Source organism: Eptesicus fuscus, chromosome 2 (genome assembly GCF_027574615.1).
Source record: "Eptesicus fuscus isolate TK198812 chromosome 2, DD_ASM_mEF_20220401, whole genome shotgun sequence".
Lineage (NCBI taxonomy): Eukaryota > Metazoa > Chordata > Mammalia > Chiroptera > Vespertilionidae > Eptesicus > Eptesicus fuscus.
In genome coordinates this window covers 1,508,929-1,527,544 of record NC_072474.1, presented here as the reverse complement: position 1 = coordinate 1,527,544, position 18,616 = coordinate 1,508,929, and the positions used below count along the sequence as shown (strand labels likewise).

Here is an 18,616-nt window from a genome sequence, read left to right as displayed (position 1 = left end):
CAAGTGCATATTATTAATGCGGTCACTTGGAAGCCATACCACATTACAGGTATCAGATCTGCCTTTTCCCTTCCTTTTCACCAAAAGTTGCAAGAGAAGGAAAATTATTCATCTGGCTGCCACCTGAGTTATTGTTATGGAACACATTGAGTTTGACAGATAACCCTTTTCTTAGCTATCCTTCAAAAGTCACAGGAAAAAGCCTTCATGTTTATATATTTCAGCCAAATTTCTTCCTCTTGAGAATGCATGGAACACAATGTTTTTATTTCTTAATGAAATAAATATTCATATTGGATATATATTGGATGCATCTGTGTTTAGAAGAGAGAATAAGGGGAATGATCCTTATTTGATTTTTTTGTCATTCTCTCCCCCAAAGAGCAAGCACTTGGATTGGGTAATATCTTCCATGGAACCTGATGTCTTTCCTTGATCATAAAAATTTCCAGCTCAGTAAACAAACAGTTTCCATTCTCAGGAAGACAAATGAGAAAAATAATTACTATTTCACTGAATAAGTTTGGGCCTAGAAATTTGTTATGAAAGGAAGGATAGTGTGATCAATGTTCTTTCACTTGGATGAATGAGCACTGCATGATGGGAAAGAGACAACCTAGGACTTTGGGGGAAGCAGGAGAATAAAGAGAAGCTATAGGAGATGCTGAAACAATTCGGTTAGTGGGAGGGGAGGCCTCAGACTGCAAGTAGAGCCCCTGTGGAAAGATGTTGGGAGAGCCAGAGAGTAGTCTAGAAATAAGAAACAATAAGAGGGAATTGTCCTTATTTGATTTTTTGGTCATTCTAGCCCTCGGTATATGTGGCCCTTAATCAGCCATCTACAAGCCCTGTTATTACAAGTAAAGAAGAATTTCCATTGGACTAAAGGATTAGGCAACTAGTAGAGGCAAAAGAGCCTAGACTTTGAGCCAAGGCCTCTTCATTCAAACCCCCCATCACCACTTCTCTGTGACTTTTGACATCTTACTTGCTTTCTCTAAGCTTCAGTAAAATAGGAATAGTCAAGATAACCTGGATGACATATGAAAGGTGCCTAGTACATGTTGAGCATTCTACCTGTGATGGCTGTCACATGTATGTGTGGGGCTTCCTACTGCCTGCATCCCTGGAAGCTGCATCTGTGTTTCATCTATAGTTTCTACAGGACTTGATCCTACACGCCCAGGTGATTAATTCCTTCAGCAGTTTCCCTTGCTCTGTTTCTAAATGAGCATCAGCTTTTTATGACATTTGAGACTTTCCATAGCTGGTCTCTCAGACAAACTAGGAAAGACTAACAAAAGAAAAGTTTACATTATAAAAAAAAATAGAGAGAGGTACCCAAGTTGCAAGAAAATCTCTCTGGAAACCTTGATTACCTTTGTCCCACCAGACCATTACTGAAATGCAACAAGATCACAGCAATTTGCCTGTTACAACTCTGGCTTCAAATACCACTTTAGAATCCTGTGTAAATAGAAGTGGGCTTTCAGTGAACAGTGCAAACAGAACAGCTTGCTGTTAATGGAGAAATGTGTGTGCCTGTGTGAGAAAAGGGATTCTCATGGCCATGACAGGGACAGGTCATTGCCAGGAGGCAGCCAGCCACAGCCTCAAGGGAGGTGGAGGAGGAGGAGGAGGAGGAGGAGGACGAGGAAGAGGAGGAGGACGAGGAGGAGGAGGAGGACGAGGAGGAGGAGGAGGACGAGGGAGGAGAAGGAGAGGGAGAAGGAAGAGGAGGAGAGGGTTAGGAGGAGTGGGAGGAAGAGGGTTAGGGTGAGGAGGAAGGAGGAGCAGAGGGAGGGGAAGAAGGAGAAGGGAAGGAGGCAGAGGGGGAGGAGGAGGAGCACACCAGCATTTTCCAGCCCTTCCTCCATGCCAATGCTGAATTAGGTGCTGTCATCTGCCTATTCCCCTTTAATCCTCACAAGAGATTTGGGAATTAGATTTTAACGCCATTGTTTTACAGGCAAGGAAACTAAGGCTCAGAAAAATATCACCTGCAGGTGTGGAGTGGATCAGGTGCTCTTAGGTGAACATAATGTCCTAGAAGAAAGGCTTTTAAAGATGTAGGAACATACATGCAAATGGAAAAGGGGCTCCAGGAATCTAACCCAGGAGCTCTCCAGGCAGGAGCATCAGCTTAGGTAGATGCAGAGCTTCAGTGAAAACATGCAAGGGCTGGGAACAGGGAAAGTTTAAATCACAGCAAGTAAACTTCCGATTCCAGGCCAGTTATTAACACTCAGACCTTTCATTGTCCCTCCACCATCTCTTAGCTTCTTGCCTCCTCTCCTTCTCTGTCCCTTTCTTCGCTCTCCAGCCCTGGAAGCAAAGCCCAACTCTTCTCCTATTCAGCCTTATCTCAGGTTAGCTGTTATCTCTTGTTGCCTTGGTTTTTGCTGATCCCCAGGCCTCAGGACCCCCACCCCCATCCCAAGCAGTTTTTCAAGTATTTCCACAAAACAGTTTGCTCTCTAAAAGGAGTTGCCATTCTAACTGGTAGGTAAAAATGTTTTTGGCATGGTTACAGGGACATAAGAAGTAAGAAAAGAAAATAGACAATTTTGAAACCTGAAAATTATATCTTAACACCACGGCAGAAACTTGTGAGGAAACAGTAAAACCTGCCTCAGAAGGGGCAGGAGGACACCATGGTGTTAGGAAAAGGAGTCTCTAGCAGGAAGTCCTCTCCCTGACACTCTGGGAAAGTCACTCTCCTCCCAGGATGTGGCTTGTCAGCAGTGAAGCAAGGGCTGCGTTCCCAGAGCCCTTCCTGCCATCCAGCGCTGAGATTCTAGAAGGCTGCTTGCAAACATGGGTCTTACTGCCACCCTGCCCCCCATTGAATATCTCACAGAGAAAAGCTTTCCAAAAGCATTCTTACTTTTCAGTGTGTAACCAAAAGGGCGATAGTGTTGTGTTTTCTTTCTTTGACTGGACGAGAGAGTTGGTTGTCATTTGGGAGTTAGGGTGCAACTTGAGAAATGAAGAAAGTCCACAGAGTAAACAAAAAGTGACCTGAAAAGTCAAATAATCCCCAAGTACAGGAATCCCCTGAGGATGCTGCCTAAATGCAGATTCCAGCTCAGAAGCCTGGATAGACCCAAGACTGCGGACAGGCTTCCCTTCAGATGATGCCTTTGCTGCTGGTCCGTGGACCACACTGAGTAACAAGAGGCTAGAGATCAAAGAGTGCTGATTATTTAAAAAGAAAAAATAGCAGAGAAGTATACACTTTGGAAATATTCCCATCCAAAAAACTAAAATAAAAATGTTTAGAGTCCTAGAAGAAAGTTTCAATGAGAAAGAGAGAGAGAGAGAGAAAGAGAGAGAGAGAGAGAGAGAGAGAGAATTACTATGGAAAAACTCAATAAATGAATTACTGATTACAAGATCCACACTCAGACCCTCACTCTAAGATGACTCAACAAAGGCCTGCTCCCTCTGTAAAATTTCTGCCTGAAACAGGCAAAGCTATTGCTCACCTAGGTTCCCAGACCTCACAGTCTTCCTTATGTCACCTTCATAGTTTAGGGGTGAGACTGTTTCTTACCCCTAAATGTATTCCTAGGTGACTACTCTTTCAGAAAGGCTTATAGGTGCCATCCTTCCTCAGCCCATCGGCCATTCCTTCAGCACAATGTTGTGTGCGCCCCTGCCCTCCATTCTAACTTCATCTCTCTGGCCCAGGCCCCCATGCCTCTGTGCTCATCTTAATGTAGGTGTTTGTGTGTCTCAACATCTGGGCTCTTCCCTCCCCAACCCACTACCTGTGTCTGCCAAGCATCTTCAAAAAAAGCATTTCAGTATGCCATTCCCCCACTCAAGAGTCTTGGGATTCAAGTTCACATGCTTTGGTAACCAGCCTTTTCTCTCATCATCTCCTCCCACCCACCAGCCAGTCTTCTTAATGGTCCCTGAAGATCACCCAGTGGCATCTGAAAAGCCATGTAACCCCCAAAGTTTACTTCATTTATACAGATTTTTAAGAATTCTCTTGAACATTCTGAAAATAAAAGGAATATCCTGAATATTCCTCCCACATTTTTAAATGCTCCACAAAAACATTTTAAGAAATGAAAATCATATCTTTATAACATGGCAGAAACTCACATATAAGAACACAATAAATATGCAGTCAGCCTGAATTACCGAGTTCACCCTTCCTGTGTTTCTCAACTATCATTCTATTAATATATAACCACTGTTTCTCATCCCTAAACTTATTCCTTAGGTGACTACTCTTTCAGGAAGGCTTATAGGTACCATCTTGTGGAGAAAAATGCAAACAGGAATATTAGGTAATAGGATTTGTGTCAAGGAAATGATGACACATGTGTGGGTCTCCATCATTGTCTTCCAGTGACTGCATTGACCCACAATCCTCTGAGAGCCTTCTGGTTGTGACCCACACCTGTGGGCTTAGGCTGTCTGCACTTAGGAGGTCATGTGAATTGGGCCAGTGTGCAAGCAGCCTCCACCCTGGAGCAGAGTTCAACCCGATGCCCTTTTGCCAATACAATAGCTTCCAGAACTTTGCAGTGTGGCAGCATTTCTCTGAACCTTTCTGCAAGAAACTTCCTAATCCTGACCTCTTAGCTGCCCAGCCCACAGCCTCTAACAGACCTGTCCCACATGGTGCTGGGGCTCCACAGAGTTACAGTGACCTCTCGGGCTCCTTTCCTCGGATTTGTAAACAAGTGCTGTAGTTGATTCTCCTCAATTGTGTCCTGGAAGAGTGCCAAGCACTTACTGCATGCCAGGCACTGTGCTCTTTTCAGTACATACTCCTGCTCATTCTGGTGAAACCCAAGGCAAGGTTAAAGGACTCTAGAAGGCTACTGGTTAGTTTGTTGGCAGCAAGGAAGCAATTCTAAAACTGGACAATTAAGTATTCTTTGTTTGTTAGTTTCTCTAGCATGTTTATGCACTTCTGTGGAATTGCCATTGTGTTAAAGCTTCTGGGGGTTCTGGCGTGTGCCCCTACGTGTCCCTGAGCTTTAGAATAAACGAGAGCAGTGGTTCTCAGCAAATGGTGATTTTGTTCCCATGGGGGACACTTGGCAATGTCTGGAGAAATTTTTATATTTCATACTGAGGGGGATTCCACAATGCACAAGACAGCCTCCACAACAAGTCTGTCTGGCCCAAACGTCACTGGGGACAGGGTTGAGGAACCTGGGCCGTGAGGGGTGTCTGCGATTCAGGAGGAAGGCACACAGGGGCAAATGTGGAAGCGTCAGCCTGAGCCCCAAGCTGCCCGGGCTCTGCACATTCCCTCAACGTTTCCCCGCCGTGTTGAGTGATGGGATTGTGTCTGCCTGTCAACTTAGACCATGGTTGGCATTTTGTTACTGTAAAGGGCTAGGTCATAACTATTTTAAGCTGTGTGGGCTATACTGTCTCTGTCGGAACTACTCAACCCTGTATTGCAACACAAATGTAGCCCTAGACACTCCAAAACACTTCATACCCTAAATAAATGGGCATGCTTGTGTTCCAATAAATCTTTATTTACATAAACAGATAGTGGGCCCAATTTGGCCTGTGGGTTGTAGTTTGCCGACCCCTGATTTAGACCCTACGTGGAAACCGGGTCTGTTTCACCTCCAGCCTCCCTGGCCACACTGCATGGGCGCCAGGTGGAGCTGCTCAGGGAACACAGAAGGCAGTCACACCGGCACAAGCACTGGAGGACTTTAATGAGAATAACAACTGGGAAAGACCCATCCAGGTTTTCCCAGAGAAGTTCTAGCTATTGTTTAACTGTTTCCCTACATAAGAAACTTAAGATGTTTCCAATTTCTATATTAATAATAATTCTTTGAGAAGTTTCCTCATATAAAACTTGTTGGCCTCATTTCTTATAATTTCCTTAGATAAATTCCTGGAAGGAGAATTACTGAGTCAAACAGTATCTATTGCTAAATTGCCTTCCAGGAAGATGGTATTGATCTACATTCCAAACAGTAAGAAGAGGGAGATATTTATCATATGCAAAGGATTTCTCTCAACAGAATGTCACAAATAAAAGTTTTGGCATCCATATGTATGTCCACCAATTAGCTCTCTGTAAATGTGATGTCAACTACTAATTATTGTGATAATAACATTCTTCACCGTACTGTTGTGACAGCATGATTATTAAGGCCCATCATTTCACCTGCTGGTGTCATCTAGCCGACCAGCTGAGGCTGTGCTTGTTGCGCACACACAGAAACACCTGCTTCCCATTAGAGTCAGAAGCTCCACCGTCTGCACACCTGCACTGGCCTATCCGCCAGGGTGTACAGAGGCCCCTCCCCATGAAATCCACCACCAAATGTCATTAGATTGTGCGTTTCCCTCAGGGAATTTCATTTAGGTTAATTTTGGCACACAACTGGGGGCAATTCTTGAGCAATTTCTCCTGTGATGATTTGTAACGTGTAAAATTTTCCTGCAATGTGTTGCAAAAATCACTGGAAGTCCCTAGCTGTTTTGACTTGGTGGATAGAGCGTCAGCCCACAGACTAAAGGCATTTTCTTAGCTCTTTGGACTTTTCTACATTTCTCCAAATGATGAAGATATTATTTGTGATTAAAAAATAATAGAAAGTGTTATAGAAATATGGCACAAGTACGATGATGGAGTTTACTTAAAAATAGATTCCAGATGAAACCAATATATGAAGACAATGATAAAAATAAGAAGCCACCCTATTAATAGCATTCTGCTAAGTGCTTTCCATTTTTACCTCTTCTGATCCTCTCAACAGTGCTCTGAGTTAGATAGTGCACCATCCCCAGCCACAGATGATGAAATTGAGGCTCAGCATGCCTAGTGAACATGTCCAAAGGGGCAGTGCCCCCAAGTGGCAGAGCCAGCCCATGACCTAGGTCCAGCAGACACTAGTGCCACCTTAAGCACCCACTGATGGCACTTTGGTGGTGCCTCTGAGAGAGTTGGGAGACATAGGCCAGCACTGTTAAGTCATCCACTTCAGAAACCAATTGACCAGTCTCCCAAAATACAAATCAGAATTCAGGCCAGATTCCTTTTGGGGCACTATTCCCTCAAAGATCTGGATGTGGTAGAAATGTTTTCAGTGCCAAACTCCACAGAGAAGTGGCCCACGGACTGAGTCCCAGTCCAACATCCTTTCCATGGTGCCGACTGCCTTTCCTGCTAACTGACAGCTGCTCCACTGATCAATTACATGGCCGTGTTCTGGAGAATGCCCGCTGCTGTACAGTAGCACAGTACAGGGATCTAGACATGTTATAAAATTTATAGAACTACACACCCAGAAAAAGTGATAAAATCAAAGTAAGGTTTACTCATGAGTTAATGTGTCGTGCTGATGGCCATGTTTTGATGCTGGTCTATGCTTATGTAAGATATTATCATTTGATAGGCTGGGTAAAGGGGCACTGAAACTCTGTATTATTTTTGCAACTGCTTGTGAGTCAAACTGTTTCAAGATAAAAATTTATAACAATAAAAACTAATGTAATAGGAAGATTAACTAAAATACCATATTTTCCGGCGTATAAGACGACTTTTTAACCCAGGAAAATCTTCTATACGCCCAGTCGTCTTATACGCCGGAAAATACGGTATTTAATCACTTACTATGTGTAAAGTATAGGGTTAAAGCAGCCCAGGTGGGAGAGATACATATGTGGTTGGTGCGCCATAATATTGGAAGAGGAGAATGCCAGTCTCTTCTGGGCCAGGCTCTCGCTGAGATGTGACAGCAGTGCTGGACTTCTTCCTTTGCACTTAGTCACCACTACCATCCACTCCCTCAACAAAGCTGGAACTCAGCGCAGCCTCTGATCCTTGGGTGGGGCAGGGAGTTGGGAGGATTTTTGCATAATGGTTAAAAGCATGGGATTATGGTTCAAACCCCAGTGCTAGCTTTCAAAAAAATTTTTTTAATTGATTTTTAAAGAGGGGGGGGGAGAGAGAAAGAGAAATATCGATTGGCTGCCTCCTGCACACCCCCTACTAGGGATCAAGCCCGCAACCTGGGCATGTGCCCTAACCAAGAATGGAATTTGCAACCTCTCTGTGCATGGGACAGTGCTTAACCAACTAAGCCACACCAGCCAGGGCAAAACTAAGTATCTTGGTGTGTTCCTGTGGCCCTAACTTCTTTCCTAAGTCTTTCCTATAAAAGCAATATCACAGATTGCTTTTAAGGTTAAATGAGAAAAATGCATGTTTAGAGGACTGCAATTGTGAATATGATAATGCTGAAAAGGATTCAAACTCCTTCTCCAACTGATCAGTCACAAAGGCCTGTCCATTTTGCTTCCTAGGTGTCTCTCAAACCCTCTTCACTCCATCACCATTCCCCTAGTTCAGGCTGGGATGTTGCAACATCCTCTAGACTTTATGTACCTCATTGTTAATTAACAACTTTCTAAAAGAGTGTAAATCCTGGCCCAGCATGACATAAAGAATGCAGTCCTCCTCATGTCTAATAAATCCATATATATATCCCATTACCCCAGTTAGACTCAAATTCCCAAAGGCAGAAACTGAGTTTGATACAGCCTGGGATCACCTAGTCCACCTGCCCGGTGTAGTCACTCCCCAGCATCAGCGATAAAAATGCATGTTTGCGTGTTTAGGTTTTCCCATGGCTGGTCCTTCCTGTCACTCAGGTCCTGGCCCATAGATCACTCCTTTAGCCATGCCATACGTGGACACCCAGTCCAAATTGCCCCTCATTATATCATCTGATTCTCACATGTGCCCTGGGCTGGAGAGGGACAGTTGTCAGGTATGTAATTACCTAAAAATAAAGATCTTGAATGCATATTGTCTGCCCAGTTCTCCTTGTAGGATTGTCCCTCCTGCTTTGTGAAGTGCCTGTGAGGCATTTGGCAACTCCATGGCAACCCAGTCTTTCAGAGATCGGGGTGATCACTAGTACGCTAGAAGGGTGCTCTGTCAGCTCTTGTCACCCCCAAGGAAGGTTTGCATACTCCTACTTCTGATTTCTCTTTTGAGGGGTGAACCCTGGGCATTCAGAGTCCAGAGCCGGGCCCTGAAGAGACAGGATGTCACCCCTTTAGTTCTTGCCATTGCTTGTATGGCCATACACTTCCCTGTAGCCAACCTCCAGGGTATTGGATGTCTGCTAGGAAGAACTGCCACCCTCCCTCTCAGAGTTGAGATTCTTCCAGAGTGGCTGGCTGAGTTGCACAGGGAGTCTGGGGCAGGGGGGAAGCGGGGGGGGGGGGGGGGCATCCATCACACCGTGCAGAGCATTTTAATAGAGTGTCTGATTCACAAGATAAACGACATTTTTTTTACTTTTTTTTTTATTGAGGTATTATATGTGTACATATCTTACCATTGCCCCCCCCACCCCACACCCATACATGCCCTCACCCCCCAGAGTTTTGCATCCATTGTTTATGCTTATATGCATGCATACAAGTCCTTCGTTTGATTTCTTATCTCCCCCACCTCTCCCTAACTTTCCCCCTGTAATTTGAAAGTCTGTTTGATGCTTTACTGCCTCTGTATCTATCTTTTTGTTCATCAGGTTATAATGTTCTTTATTATCCATAAATGAGTGAGATCATGTGGTATTTTTCTTTCATTGACTGGCTTATTTCACTTAGCATAATATTCTCCAATTCCATCCAGGTTGCTGCAAATGATGAGAATTACTTCTTTTTTATGGCAGCATAGTATTCCATTGTGTAGATGTACCACAGTTTTCTGATCCAGTCATCTGCTGACGGGCACCTAGGCTGTTTCCAAATCTTAGCTATTGTAAATTGTGCTGCTATGAACATAGTGGTGCATATATCCTTTCTGATTGGTGTTTCTGGTTTCTTTGGATATATTCCTAGGAGTAGGATTACTGGGTCAAATGGGAGTTCCATTTTCAGTTTTTTGAGGAAACTCCATACTGTTCTCCACAGTGGCTGCACCAGTCTGCATTCCCACCAGCAGTGCACGAGGGTTCCTTTTTCTCCGCATCCTCGCCAACACTTGTCGTTTGTTGATTTGTTGATGATAGCCATTCTGACAGGTGTGAGATGGTACCTCATTGTTGTTTTGATTTGCATCTCTCGGATAATTAGTGACTTTGAACATGTTTTTATGTGTCTCTTGGCCTTCTGTCTTCTTTTGAAAATATTCTGTTTAGGTCCATTGCCCATTTTTTTATTGGATCATTTATCTTCCTTTTATTAAGTTGCATAAGCTGCCTGTAGATGTTGGAGATTAAACCTTTATCAGTGATAACATTTGCAAATATGTTCTCCCATGCAGTGGACTTTCTTGTTGTTTTGTTGATAGTTTCTTTTGCTGTAAAAAAGCTTTTTATTTTGATGTAGTCCCATTTGTTAATTTTCTCTTTAGCTTCCATTGCCCTAGGAGAGGTATCAGAAAAGAAGTTCTTTAGTCATATGTCTGAGATTTTGCTGCCTGTGGATTCCTCTAGTATTTTTATGGTTTCCCATCTTATGTTTAAATCCTGTATCCATTGTGAGTTTATTTTTGTGTATGGTGTAAGTTGGTGATCTAGTTTCATTTTTTTGCATGTATCTGTCCAATTTTCCCAACACCATTTATTGAAGAGACTGTCTTGACTCCATTGTATGTTCATGCCTCCTTTGTCAAATATTAATTGAGCATAGTGGTTTGGGTCGATATCTGGATTCTCTATTCGGTTCCATTGATCAATATGTCTGTTCTTGTGCCAGTACCAGGCTGTTTTGAGAACAGTGGCTTTGTAATACAGCTTGAAATCTGCTATTGAGATCCCTCCTACTTTATTCTTCTTTCTCAGGATTGCTGTGGCTATTCGGGGTCTTTTTTTATTCCAGATGAATTTTTGGAGAGTTCTTTCTAGGTCTGTGAAATATGCTGTTGGTATTTTGATGGGGAGTGCATTGAATCTGTAGATTGCTTTGGGTAGTATGGACATTTTAATGATGTTGATTCTACCAATCCATGAACATGGTATGTTCTTCCATCTGTTTACGTCTTCCTCTATCTCTTTTTTCAGTGTCCTGTAGTTTTCCGCGTATAGGTCTTTTAACGCCTCAGTTAAGTTTATTCCTAGGTATCTTAATTATTTTGGTGCGATGGTAAATGGGATTGCTTTTTTAGTCTCTCTTTCTGTAAGTTCACTATTGGTGTATAGAAATGCCATAGATTTCTTGGCGTTAATTTTGTTTCCCGCTACATTGCCGAATTCATTTATTAAGTCTCTTAGTTTTTTGATGGAGTCTTTCAGGTTTTTTATGTACAATATCATGTCATCTGCAAATAAGGACAGCTTTACTTCTTCTTTTCCAATTTGGATGCCTCTTATTTCTTCTTCTTGCCTAATTGCGATAGCTAATACTTCCAGTACTATGTCAAACAGGAGTGGTGAGAGTGGGCATCCCTGTCTTGTTCCTGTTCTTAGGGGAAATGGTTTTAGTTTTTGCCCATTGAGTATGATGTTTGCTGTGGGTTTGTCATATACAGCTTTTATTATGTTGAGGTATGCTCCTTCTATTTCCAACTTGTTGAGAGTTTTTATCAAGAAAGGGTGTTGGATTTTGTCAAATGCTTTTTCTGCATCTATTGAGATGACTATGTGATTTTTATCTCTCAATTTGTTTATGTGATGTATCACGTTTATTGATTTGCGGATATTGTACCATCCTTGCATTTCTGGGATAAATCCTACATGGTCATGATGTATGATCTTTCTGATGTATTGCTGGAGCCGATTTGCTAGGATTTTGTTGAGGATTTTGGCATCTATGTTCATGAGGGATATTGGTCTGTAATTCTCTTTCATTGTGTTGTCTTTATCTGGTTTTGGTAATAGGGTGATGCTGGCTTCATAGAAGGAGCCTGGCAGTGTTCCTTCCTCTTGAATTTTTTGGAATAGTCTGAGGAGGATAGGTTTTGATAAATGACATTTTGTCTGTGTCTGTGGTTATCTGAAGCAATCCATGGCCGTGGACTTTCCTTGTGATCACCCCATTCTAACTGGGCTGGGGGCTGAGGATTGATGCAATGTCTGTCCCATCCTCAGCAGCTCTCGTTCACTCTTGAAATAACACTACCCGCTGTTTATAAGAGAAAAAAATGGCTAGACTGCCTGTTCTCCCCGCTCGCGAACATACCCACACCACAGCCCAAGTTATTATCTGAAAAACTAATCTGAGCATTGCCCTCCCATTCTTCAGACATCCAGGGACTGTGGATCCCATCGGGCAAAATTTTAGTACTTCACCCTGGCAAACAAGATTCTTGACAACTTTAGCTGAATGTTGCAGCCTCATTTCATCCCTCCCAGCAGTCCTACTCCTCAGCATGTCTATGAATATGTTCTCCTGGTTTTTACTTCCTAAGTCTTCATTCTTATCTCCGTGCTATCATGCACATGGTTTCCTTTACCTGGGGTGCTCCAGGAGAATGAGCTCAGTCTGGGACAGTCAAGACATGGTGGAAATAGCCCGTGGTGGGGAAAGTGGGCGGTTAGATGTTGCTGGGGAGGGAGAGAGTGCTCACCAGCTTTTCTGTCCCTCTTCCCCATCAGTGACAGAGGCACTCTGTAATTCTGTTAGGATCTTGCACCACGGGATCTACTTGCCAAAATCTCTGTTGCTGGTGGTATTTTGTTTGTTTGTTTGCTTCAAAGCAAAGGAGAACTGAGGAGTTGAGAAGGTGGAAATCATGTGTGGAAAACATTTTCCCCCCGCTAAAAAATGCATGGGGCAGTGGCAAGAAGTATTTGAGCAAACATGGCATTTTGAAAGGCTAATTGGATATGAATGAACATATTGAAATGATGTTCTGTTATTGTCAGAAATAATGTTTTACAGAGAAGCTATTTGTGAAGAGAGACTAGTTATTTTTGATGGACTAACTGCTCTCAAGAATATGGCTGTAATAGTGCAGACCTGGAATGCCTGTCAATGTGAACGTGGAGGGGAAGAAGGAACACCTCCTGACCTGACTCTGCCTGTATGATTTGACCAGCAGGACCCACAGGCACAGACCCAGGCTTGTTTAACAAGATCAGAAGTGGACTTTTAATGGTTTTCAGACCACTTTGCCCTGAGATGAGGTCTAATGGTTAGAATTCAATAACCAACACAAGCTTGTCTTCAGCAAACATGTATCTCAAGTTTTAGAATTCCGTTCTGGTTTCAAGTACTGTTCCATATTCCCATACCTCAGTGAAATAATTCTGTCATCCAGTATTTCATTGTCCATGCCACAATCCACTACTCTGTCTGCCTGGGGAGATGTGACAGAATTCTTTGCTCAGATCACGTGTTCCCATTTGGGTTTAGTAGCGCGTTGTGAGCTCTCTACTAAAGAGAGCTTTCCTCTGGCATCAGCTCCAGGAGTGGAAAAGGATTCCATGCTGATTGTTTATTCTGATCCAAGGTTTAGCTTTTTTATGCAAAATAAAATTGCTCCAACAGAAACATAAATGGGGACTGGGAAGATAAAGCAAAAAAATCTTGGAATGAGAAATGAGAGACTCTTTCAGGAGGAAATGTGGGAAGTCGGAATTCCTTTAAACACTAACAAGAATGCCTGTACTATCTTTGTACACCCCTGATTTAGATGTGATCATCCAGGTTGCTAATGTTTCTGGCCTCTGCTTCCCTGCCCCCTCTGCCTTGAGGAAGTGCGTTGGGGGAGCCAAACAGAAGTCCTCTGCCCAGTTCCTCAGAGCCACAGTGAACAATGGAACCCCAAATCTCAACAAATTTAATTTCCTAAGAAACTGGGCCTGAGAACATGACTTTTGGGCATACTTTGCTAAATGTTTGTATCATCAAGTCATTTAGAACAGAAAACTTGGGGGCAGACCCCAGTTTTAAGTGCGGCACTTATGGTCCCAAAGAACTTGTTTATATAAAAGTCCCAACATGGCCCTGCCTCTCCTCTCTGAGTCCCTTGGGGGATGGATTTGCAGGACAGCTTCACTGTCCAGCCTATGTGATGTGTCCGTAGCCCCACATTCTCCCTACCCTTATCCCTGCATTATTTTTCTCCTGGTCATTTTCTACCACCAAATGCATTCTTTTGTTTACTTGCCTTGTTTACTGCTGTTTCCCCACCATCCCCTAGAATGTACATTTCACACATACCTAGAAGAGAAGGTCCTTGCCCAGAGTAGGTGCTCTGTAATAATCTGTTGAGTGAAGGGAAGCAGGAACTTGCTCATCTGCAGAAATGAAATGGGGCAGGAGGAGGGTCAGTTTGAGCCCCACCACTAGATCTTCATCCTTTTCCCCTTTCCTCGAATGCTCCTGAGAAATGCTACAAGAGTCTTCTGTTTCCACCTCTTTGCAGAGCATCGGCTGTGACGACTACCTAGGCTCCGACAAAGTGGTGGACAAATGCGGGGTGTGCGGAGGCGATAACACAGGCTGTCAGGTTGTGTCGGGCGTGTTTAAGCATGCCCTCACCAGCCTGGGCTACCACCGAGTTGTTGAGATTCCCCAAGGAGCCACAAAGATCAACATCACCGAGATGCACAAGAGCAACAACTATTTGGGTAAGTTTGGTCTTTTTCCAGAGGAAACATGTCACTCCAGCTGGTTTATTCCAGGGTGGTGAGATGAACACAGCAATGTCCAGAGGTTCTCAGACACATGGTATCACTGGGAATGTCAAAGCAATGTCTTTGCAGTGAAATGAGCAGCTTGGGTGGAGAAAATTTAAAAAGTCATAATTGCAAGTCAATGCTTAATATTTACATGAGTAAATCATCCTTTGTTCTTTCCAAGAGAAACATGGTTATGAATTCAACTAGAGGCTGGGTGCATGAATTCGTGTACTAGTGGGGTCCCTCTGCCTGGCCTGGACTGAAGGATCTGGCCAAAACTGGCTCTCTGACATCCCTCAAGGGGCCCCGGATTGTGAGAGGGCACAGGCCAGGCTGAGGGACCACACTGGTGCACGATCGGGACCAGGAGGGACATAGGAGGTTGGCCAGCCAGGGAGGGACTGTAAGAGGGCTCCAGGGCATGTCCAGCCAGTCTCACTCAATCCTGATCAGCTGGACCCCAGCAGCAAGCTAACCTACCGGTCGGAGTGTCTGCCCCCTGGTGGCCAGTGCACATCATAGCGAGCAGTTGAGCAGCCTTAATATATTATTAGCATACTAGAGGCCCGGTGCACGAAATTTGTGCACGGAGGGGGGTTCCCCCAGCTCTGCCTGCACCCTCTGCAATTCTGGACCCCTACACCTTTTTCTTATCTAGCTAACCTCTTCACATTTAAAAAAATTAACTGAAATATCACCTACTTTAGGAAATCCTCTTTGAACAAATGTCTTTACAATCTGTATTAAGTATTTTCATAGTATACCATTCTTTTTCTTTAGCAGCTACTTAGAGTGGATGCAATGTGGTTTTCATTCTTGCATCTGAATTTTTTCTTCTTGCTCTTGTAATAGCAAAGCTTATCCAATTTACATTTTCCCTTCAAGGGCTTATATTTGGTTCAGTTTCTAGTTGGCTCCCTGCTTTTTTTCAAGCAATAAATTTGGGTTGTGATAGTAAACCTCACTTGTAATCAAGCCTGTAGGTCTCTCTATCTGAATATTTCTATAAGAGCTATCACTTTAGCATACCAGAGATTGTGTTCATTTATAGAAAATAACAATAAATGTCACCTGATCATTTGATCTTCTAGTAATATTTTATAGCAAGATGTATTATTCTAGTAATTTAACTGTTACCAAACTGAGGCATACAGAAATAAATTACATTGAACAATAAAGAATAACTCAAATATCAAAGCATAGTATACTTAGGGACTCCCTTGTCCTGTGCCTCAGATATCATAGCATAGTACACATGGAACTCAGCTTCCTTTAAAATAGGAAGGGATGCCATACTCATGAAGCAGCTGATTTTTATTTAAGGGCCTCACTTGTTCTGCGCCTTTACAGAGGGGTGAGTAGGGGCTGAGGGAATTTGAGGAAACCCAGACAGAATTCTCCTCCTAAAAGATTTTGCTAAGCTGGCCACCGGGACCACTGGGCATTTGTCCAATTAAAACCCGGACACACAGCAATAACAAAGGCACTGGTCTCCTACTGCTAATGCGTGGGGTCAAACCCCAGCCTGCAGGAACTCACCCCTGCAGTCAGGACCAGGCCGCTGGGTAGACCTGGGCTGGTGCTCCTAACTCTGGGGAGAGGGAGACTTCCCATGGCTGCAGGCTAGAGGGGAACAGGTCCATAGCGCAGGTTGGTCAGCAGAGCGGCTTCTTCGCCTGGGATTGCAGGGCAGCTTGGCCAGGCTCTGCCTGGCCTGTTCACCCCATGATCACAGGTCAGCTCAGCCTGTTCTGTTCTCCCCATGATCGTGGGTCAGCTCAGCTTGGCCTGTTTGCCCCGTGATCACCGGGCAGCTCGGCTTGGCCTGTTCGCCCTGTGATCACCGGGCAGCTCGGCTTGGCCTATTTGCCCCGTGATCGCGGGGTGGCTTGGACCCAGGCTCTTCGCCCCGTGATCGCGGGGCGGCTGGGCTTGGCCTGTTCGCCCCGTGATTGCGGGGCGGCTTGGACCCAGGCTCTTTGCCCCATGATCACCGGGCAGCTTGGGCCCGGGCTCTTCGCACCGTGATCGAGGGGTGGCTCGGCCTGGCCTATTCGCCCCGTGATTGTTGGGCGGCTTGGACCCAGGCTCTTTGCCCCGTGATTGCGGGGTGGCTTGGACCTGGGCTCTTCGCCCCATGATCTCGGGGCGGCTCGGCTTGGCCTGTTTGCCCCGTGATCGCAGGGCGGCTTGGACCCGGGCTCTTTGCCCCGCAATCGCAGGGTGGCTTGGACCCAGGCTCTTCACCCTGTGATTGTGGGGCGGCTCAGCCTGGCTTGCTCACCCTGTGATCGCGGGGCGGCTTGGACCTGGGCTCTTCACCCCATGATCGCAGGGTGGCTCGGCTTGGCCTGTTCACACCGTGATTGCGGGGAAGCTTGGACCCGGGCTCTTCACCCCACGATGGCAGGGCGGCTTGGACCCGGGTCCAAGCCGCCTGACACTGCCTGCCCGGATCCTCATCTCAGCTTGGATCCACCGGTGGCTTCAGGCGCTGCCCCCCACTGCCTGCCCATGTCCCCAACTCCATCGGCCTCATAGGGCCTCTGCCTCCGCAGCCTGCATATGCAAATTTACCCACCATCTTTGCTGGGTTAATTTGCATATCACTCCTGATTGGCTGTGGGTGTAGCGAAGGTGCGGTCAATTAGCATTTTTCTCTTTTATTAGTGTAGATTACGCCTTGACTGGTTGAATGGCCGACTGGTTTACCACACAGTTAGCTTATTAGGCTTTTATTACATAGGATAATGGGCTAAACTGTCTTTCTGAGATGGAGAAGCTCTTTGTAGAGCCCAGAGTTCTGCCAGTCTTTGTTCTGTTGGAGTTTGAAGTAGCCAGTGGCAGTTAATGACCCTGTCTGGACCTTTACTCCCTGGGGGTCTAAAGCAAAAGCCATTTTTTCTTCTTCCTGCCTCATCTGCCTGGGGTGACAGTAAGTCTGTATCTTATGAACAGCTTCAGAGCCGCTCAGCAATCATTTGGGGCAATATCATCAATAGGAGAGGCCATTTTTAACCCATTTTCCCACAAAAGGAATTTTTTGTTGCTTTCTGAGTTTCTAGCTGATTGCATTTATGCAAAACAATAGAGATCTTACAAATTAATTTTTACCAATTTCTAATTCAAGTAAGCATGTACAAATCAGCTAATAAAACACTATAAGGAAATCAATTTCTTTTAGTGAACAATACTCATTTTTAGGTTTGAACTACTTATTTAACAGGAACTTAAATAGCCCAGCAGGTGCCAGGCATTGTTCTTAGTACGTTACATGCATTAGATTGCTGAACACTCTCAACAGCCCTAGGGGATAGGAGCTGTTCCCATTCCCATTTTATAGATAAGAAAACAGGCACAGGGAGATAATGTAACTTGTTAAGGTCACACAACAAGGAAGAGGTGGAGCTGGGATTTGAACCCAGGCTGTCTTTTCCAAGCGCAATAGTATACTAAGACATGATGCCAGGAGCAGTTCTCAGAACCAAGGCCTTCCGGTATACCATCAGCCATGCAGTGGTCAGTGACTGCAGTAGTTGAGAGATCATTAATTTTGCAAACTTTGAGCATCAGAGTCACCAAGAACTCCAGGTTCTGCAGCTCTTCTTTCTCTGCAACCAAAATTAGCCTCACAGTGGTTTTTTTTTTTTGGTGGGAGGAGGAAGTGAGGGCAGATGGAACTCTGAGACAAACCAAATTAAAGGGGAAAGCCATTACATTTGCTCTGGCAAACCTAGGAGCCATCAAAGTGGCAATAAGCCTAGGTTCCCAGTGAATGGGTTGTGTGTTATTTTTTCTTTTTAATTTTTAAAAATATATTTTTATTGATTTCAGCGAGGAAGGGAGAGAGATGATAGAAACATCAGTGATGAGATAGAATCATTGATCGGCTGTCTCCCACACGCCCCACACTGGGGATGGAGCCTGCAACCCAGGCATATGCCCTGACCGGGAATCCAATGGTGACCTCTGGTTCATAGGTTGACGCCCAACCATGCTGGTGGGCTTGTGTGTTATTCTGAATTGTA

The 18,616-nt window shown here is 44.5% G+C and overlaps 1 protein-coding gene across 2 annotated transcripts in view; it reads left to right on the top strand.

Moving 5' to 3' along the window:
- THSD4 (thrombospondin type 1 domain containing 4) overlaps positions 1-18,616 on the top strand; it is a 764,623-nt gene that overhangs the window by 573,769 nt on the left and 172,238 nt on the right. For both annotated transcript variants that reach the window (XM_054725222.1, XM_054725230.1), the window contains one exon: positions 14,333-14,537. In XM_054725222.1, the coding sequence (XP_054581197.1) occupies positions 14,333-14,537 (205 nt within the window). The remainder of the gene's footprint in view (positions 1-14,332; positions 14,538-18,616) is intronic.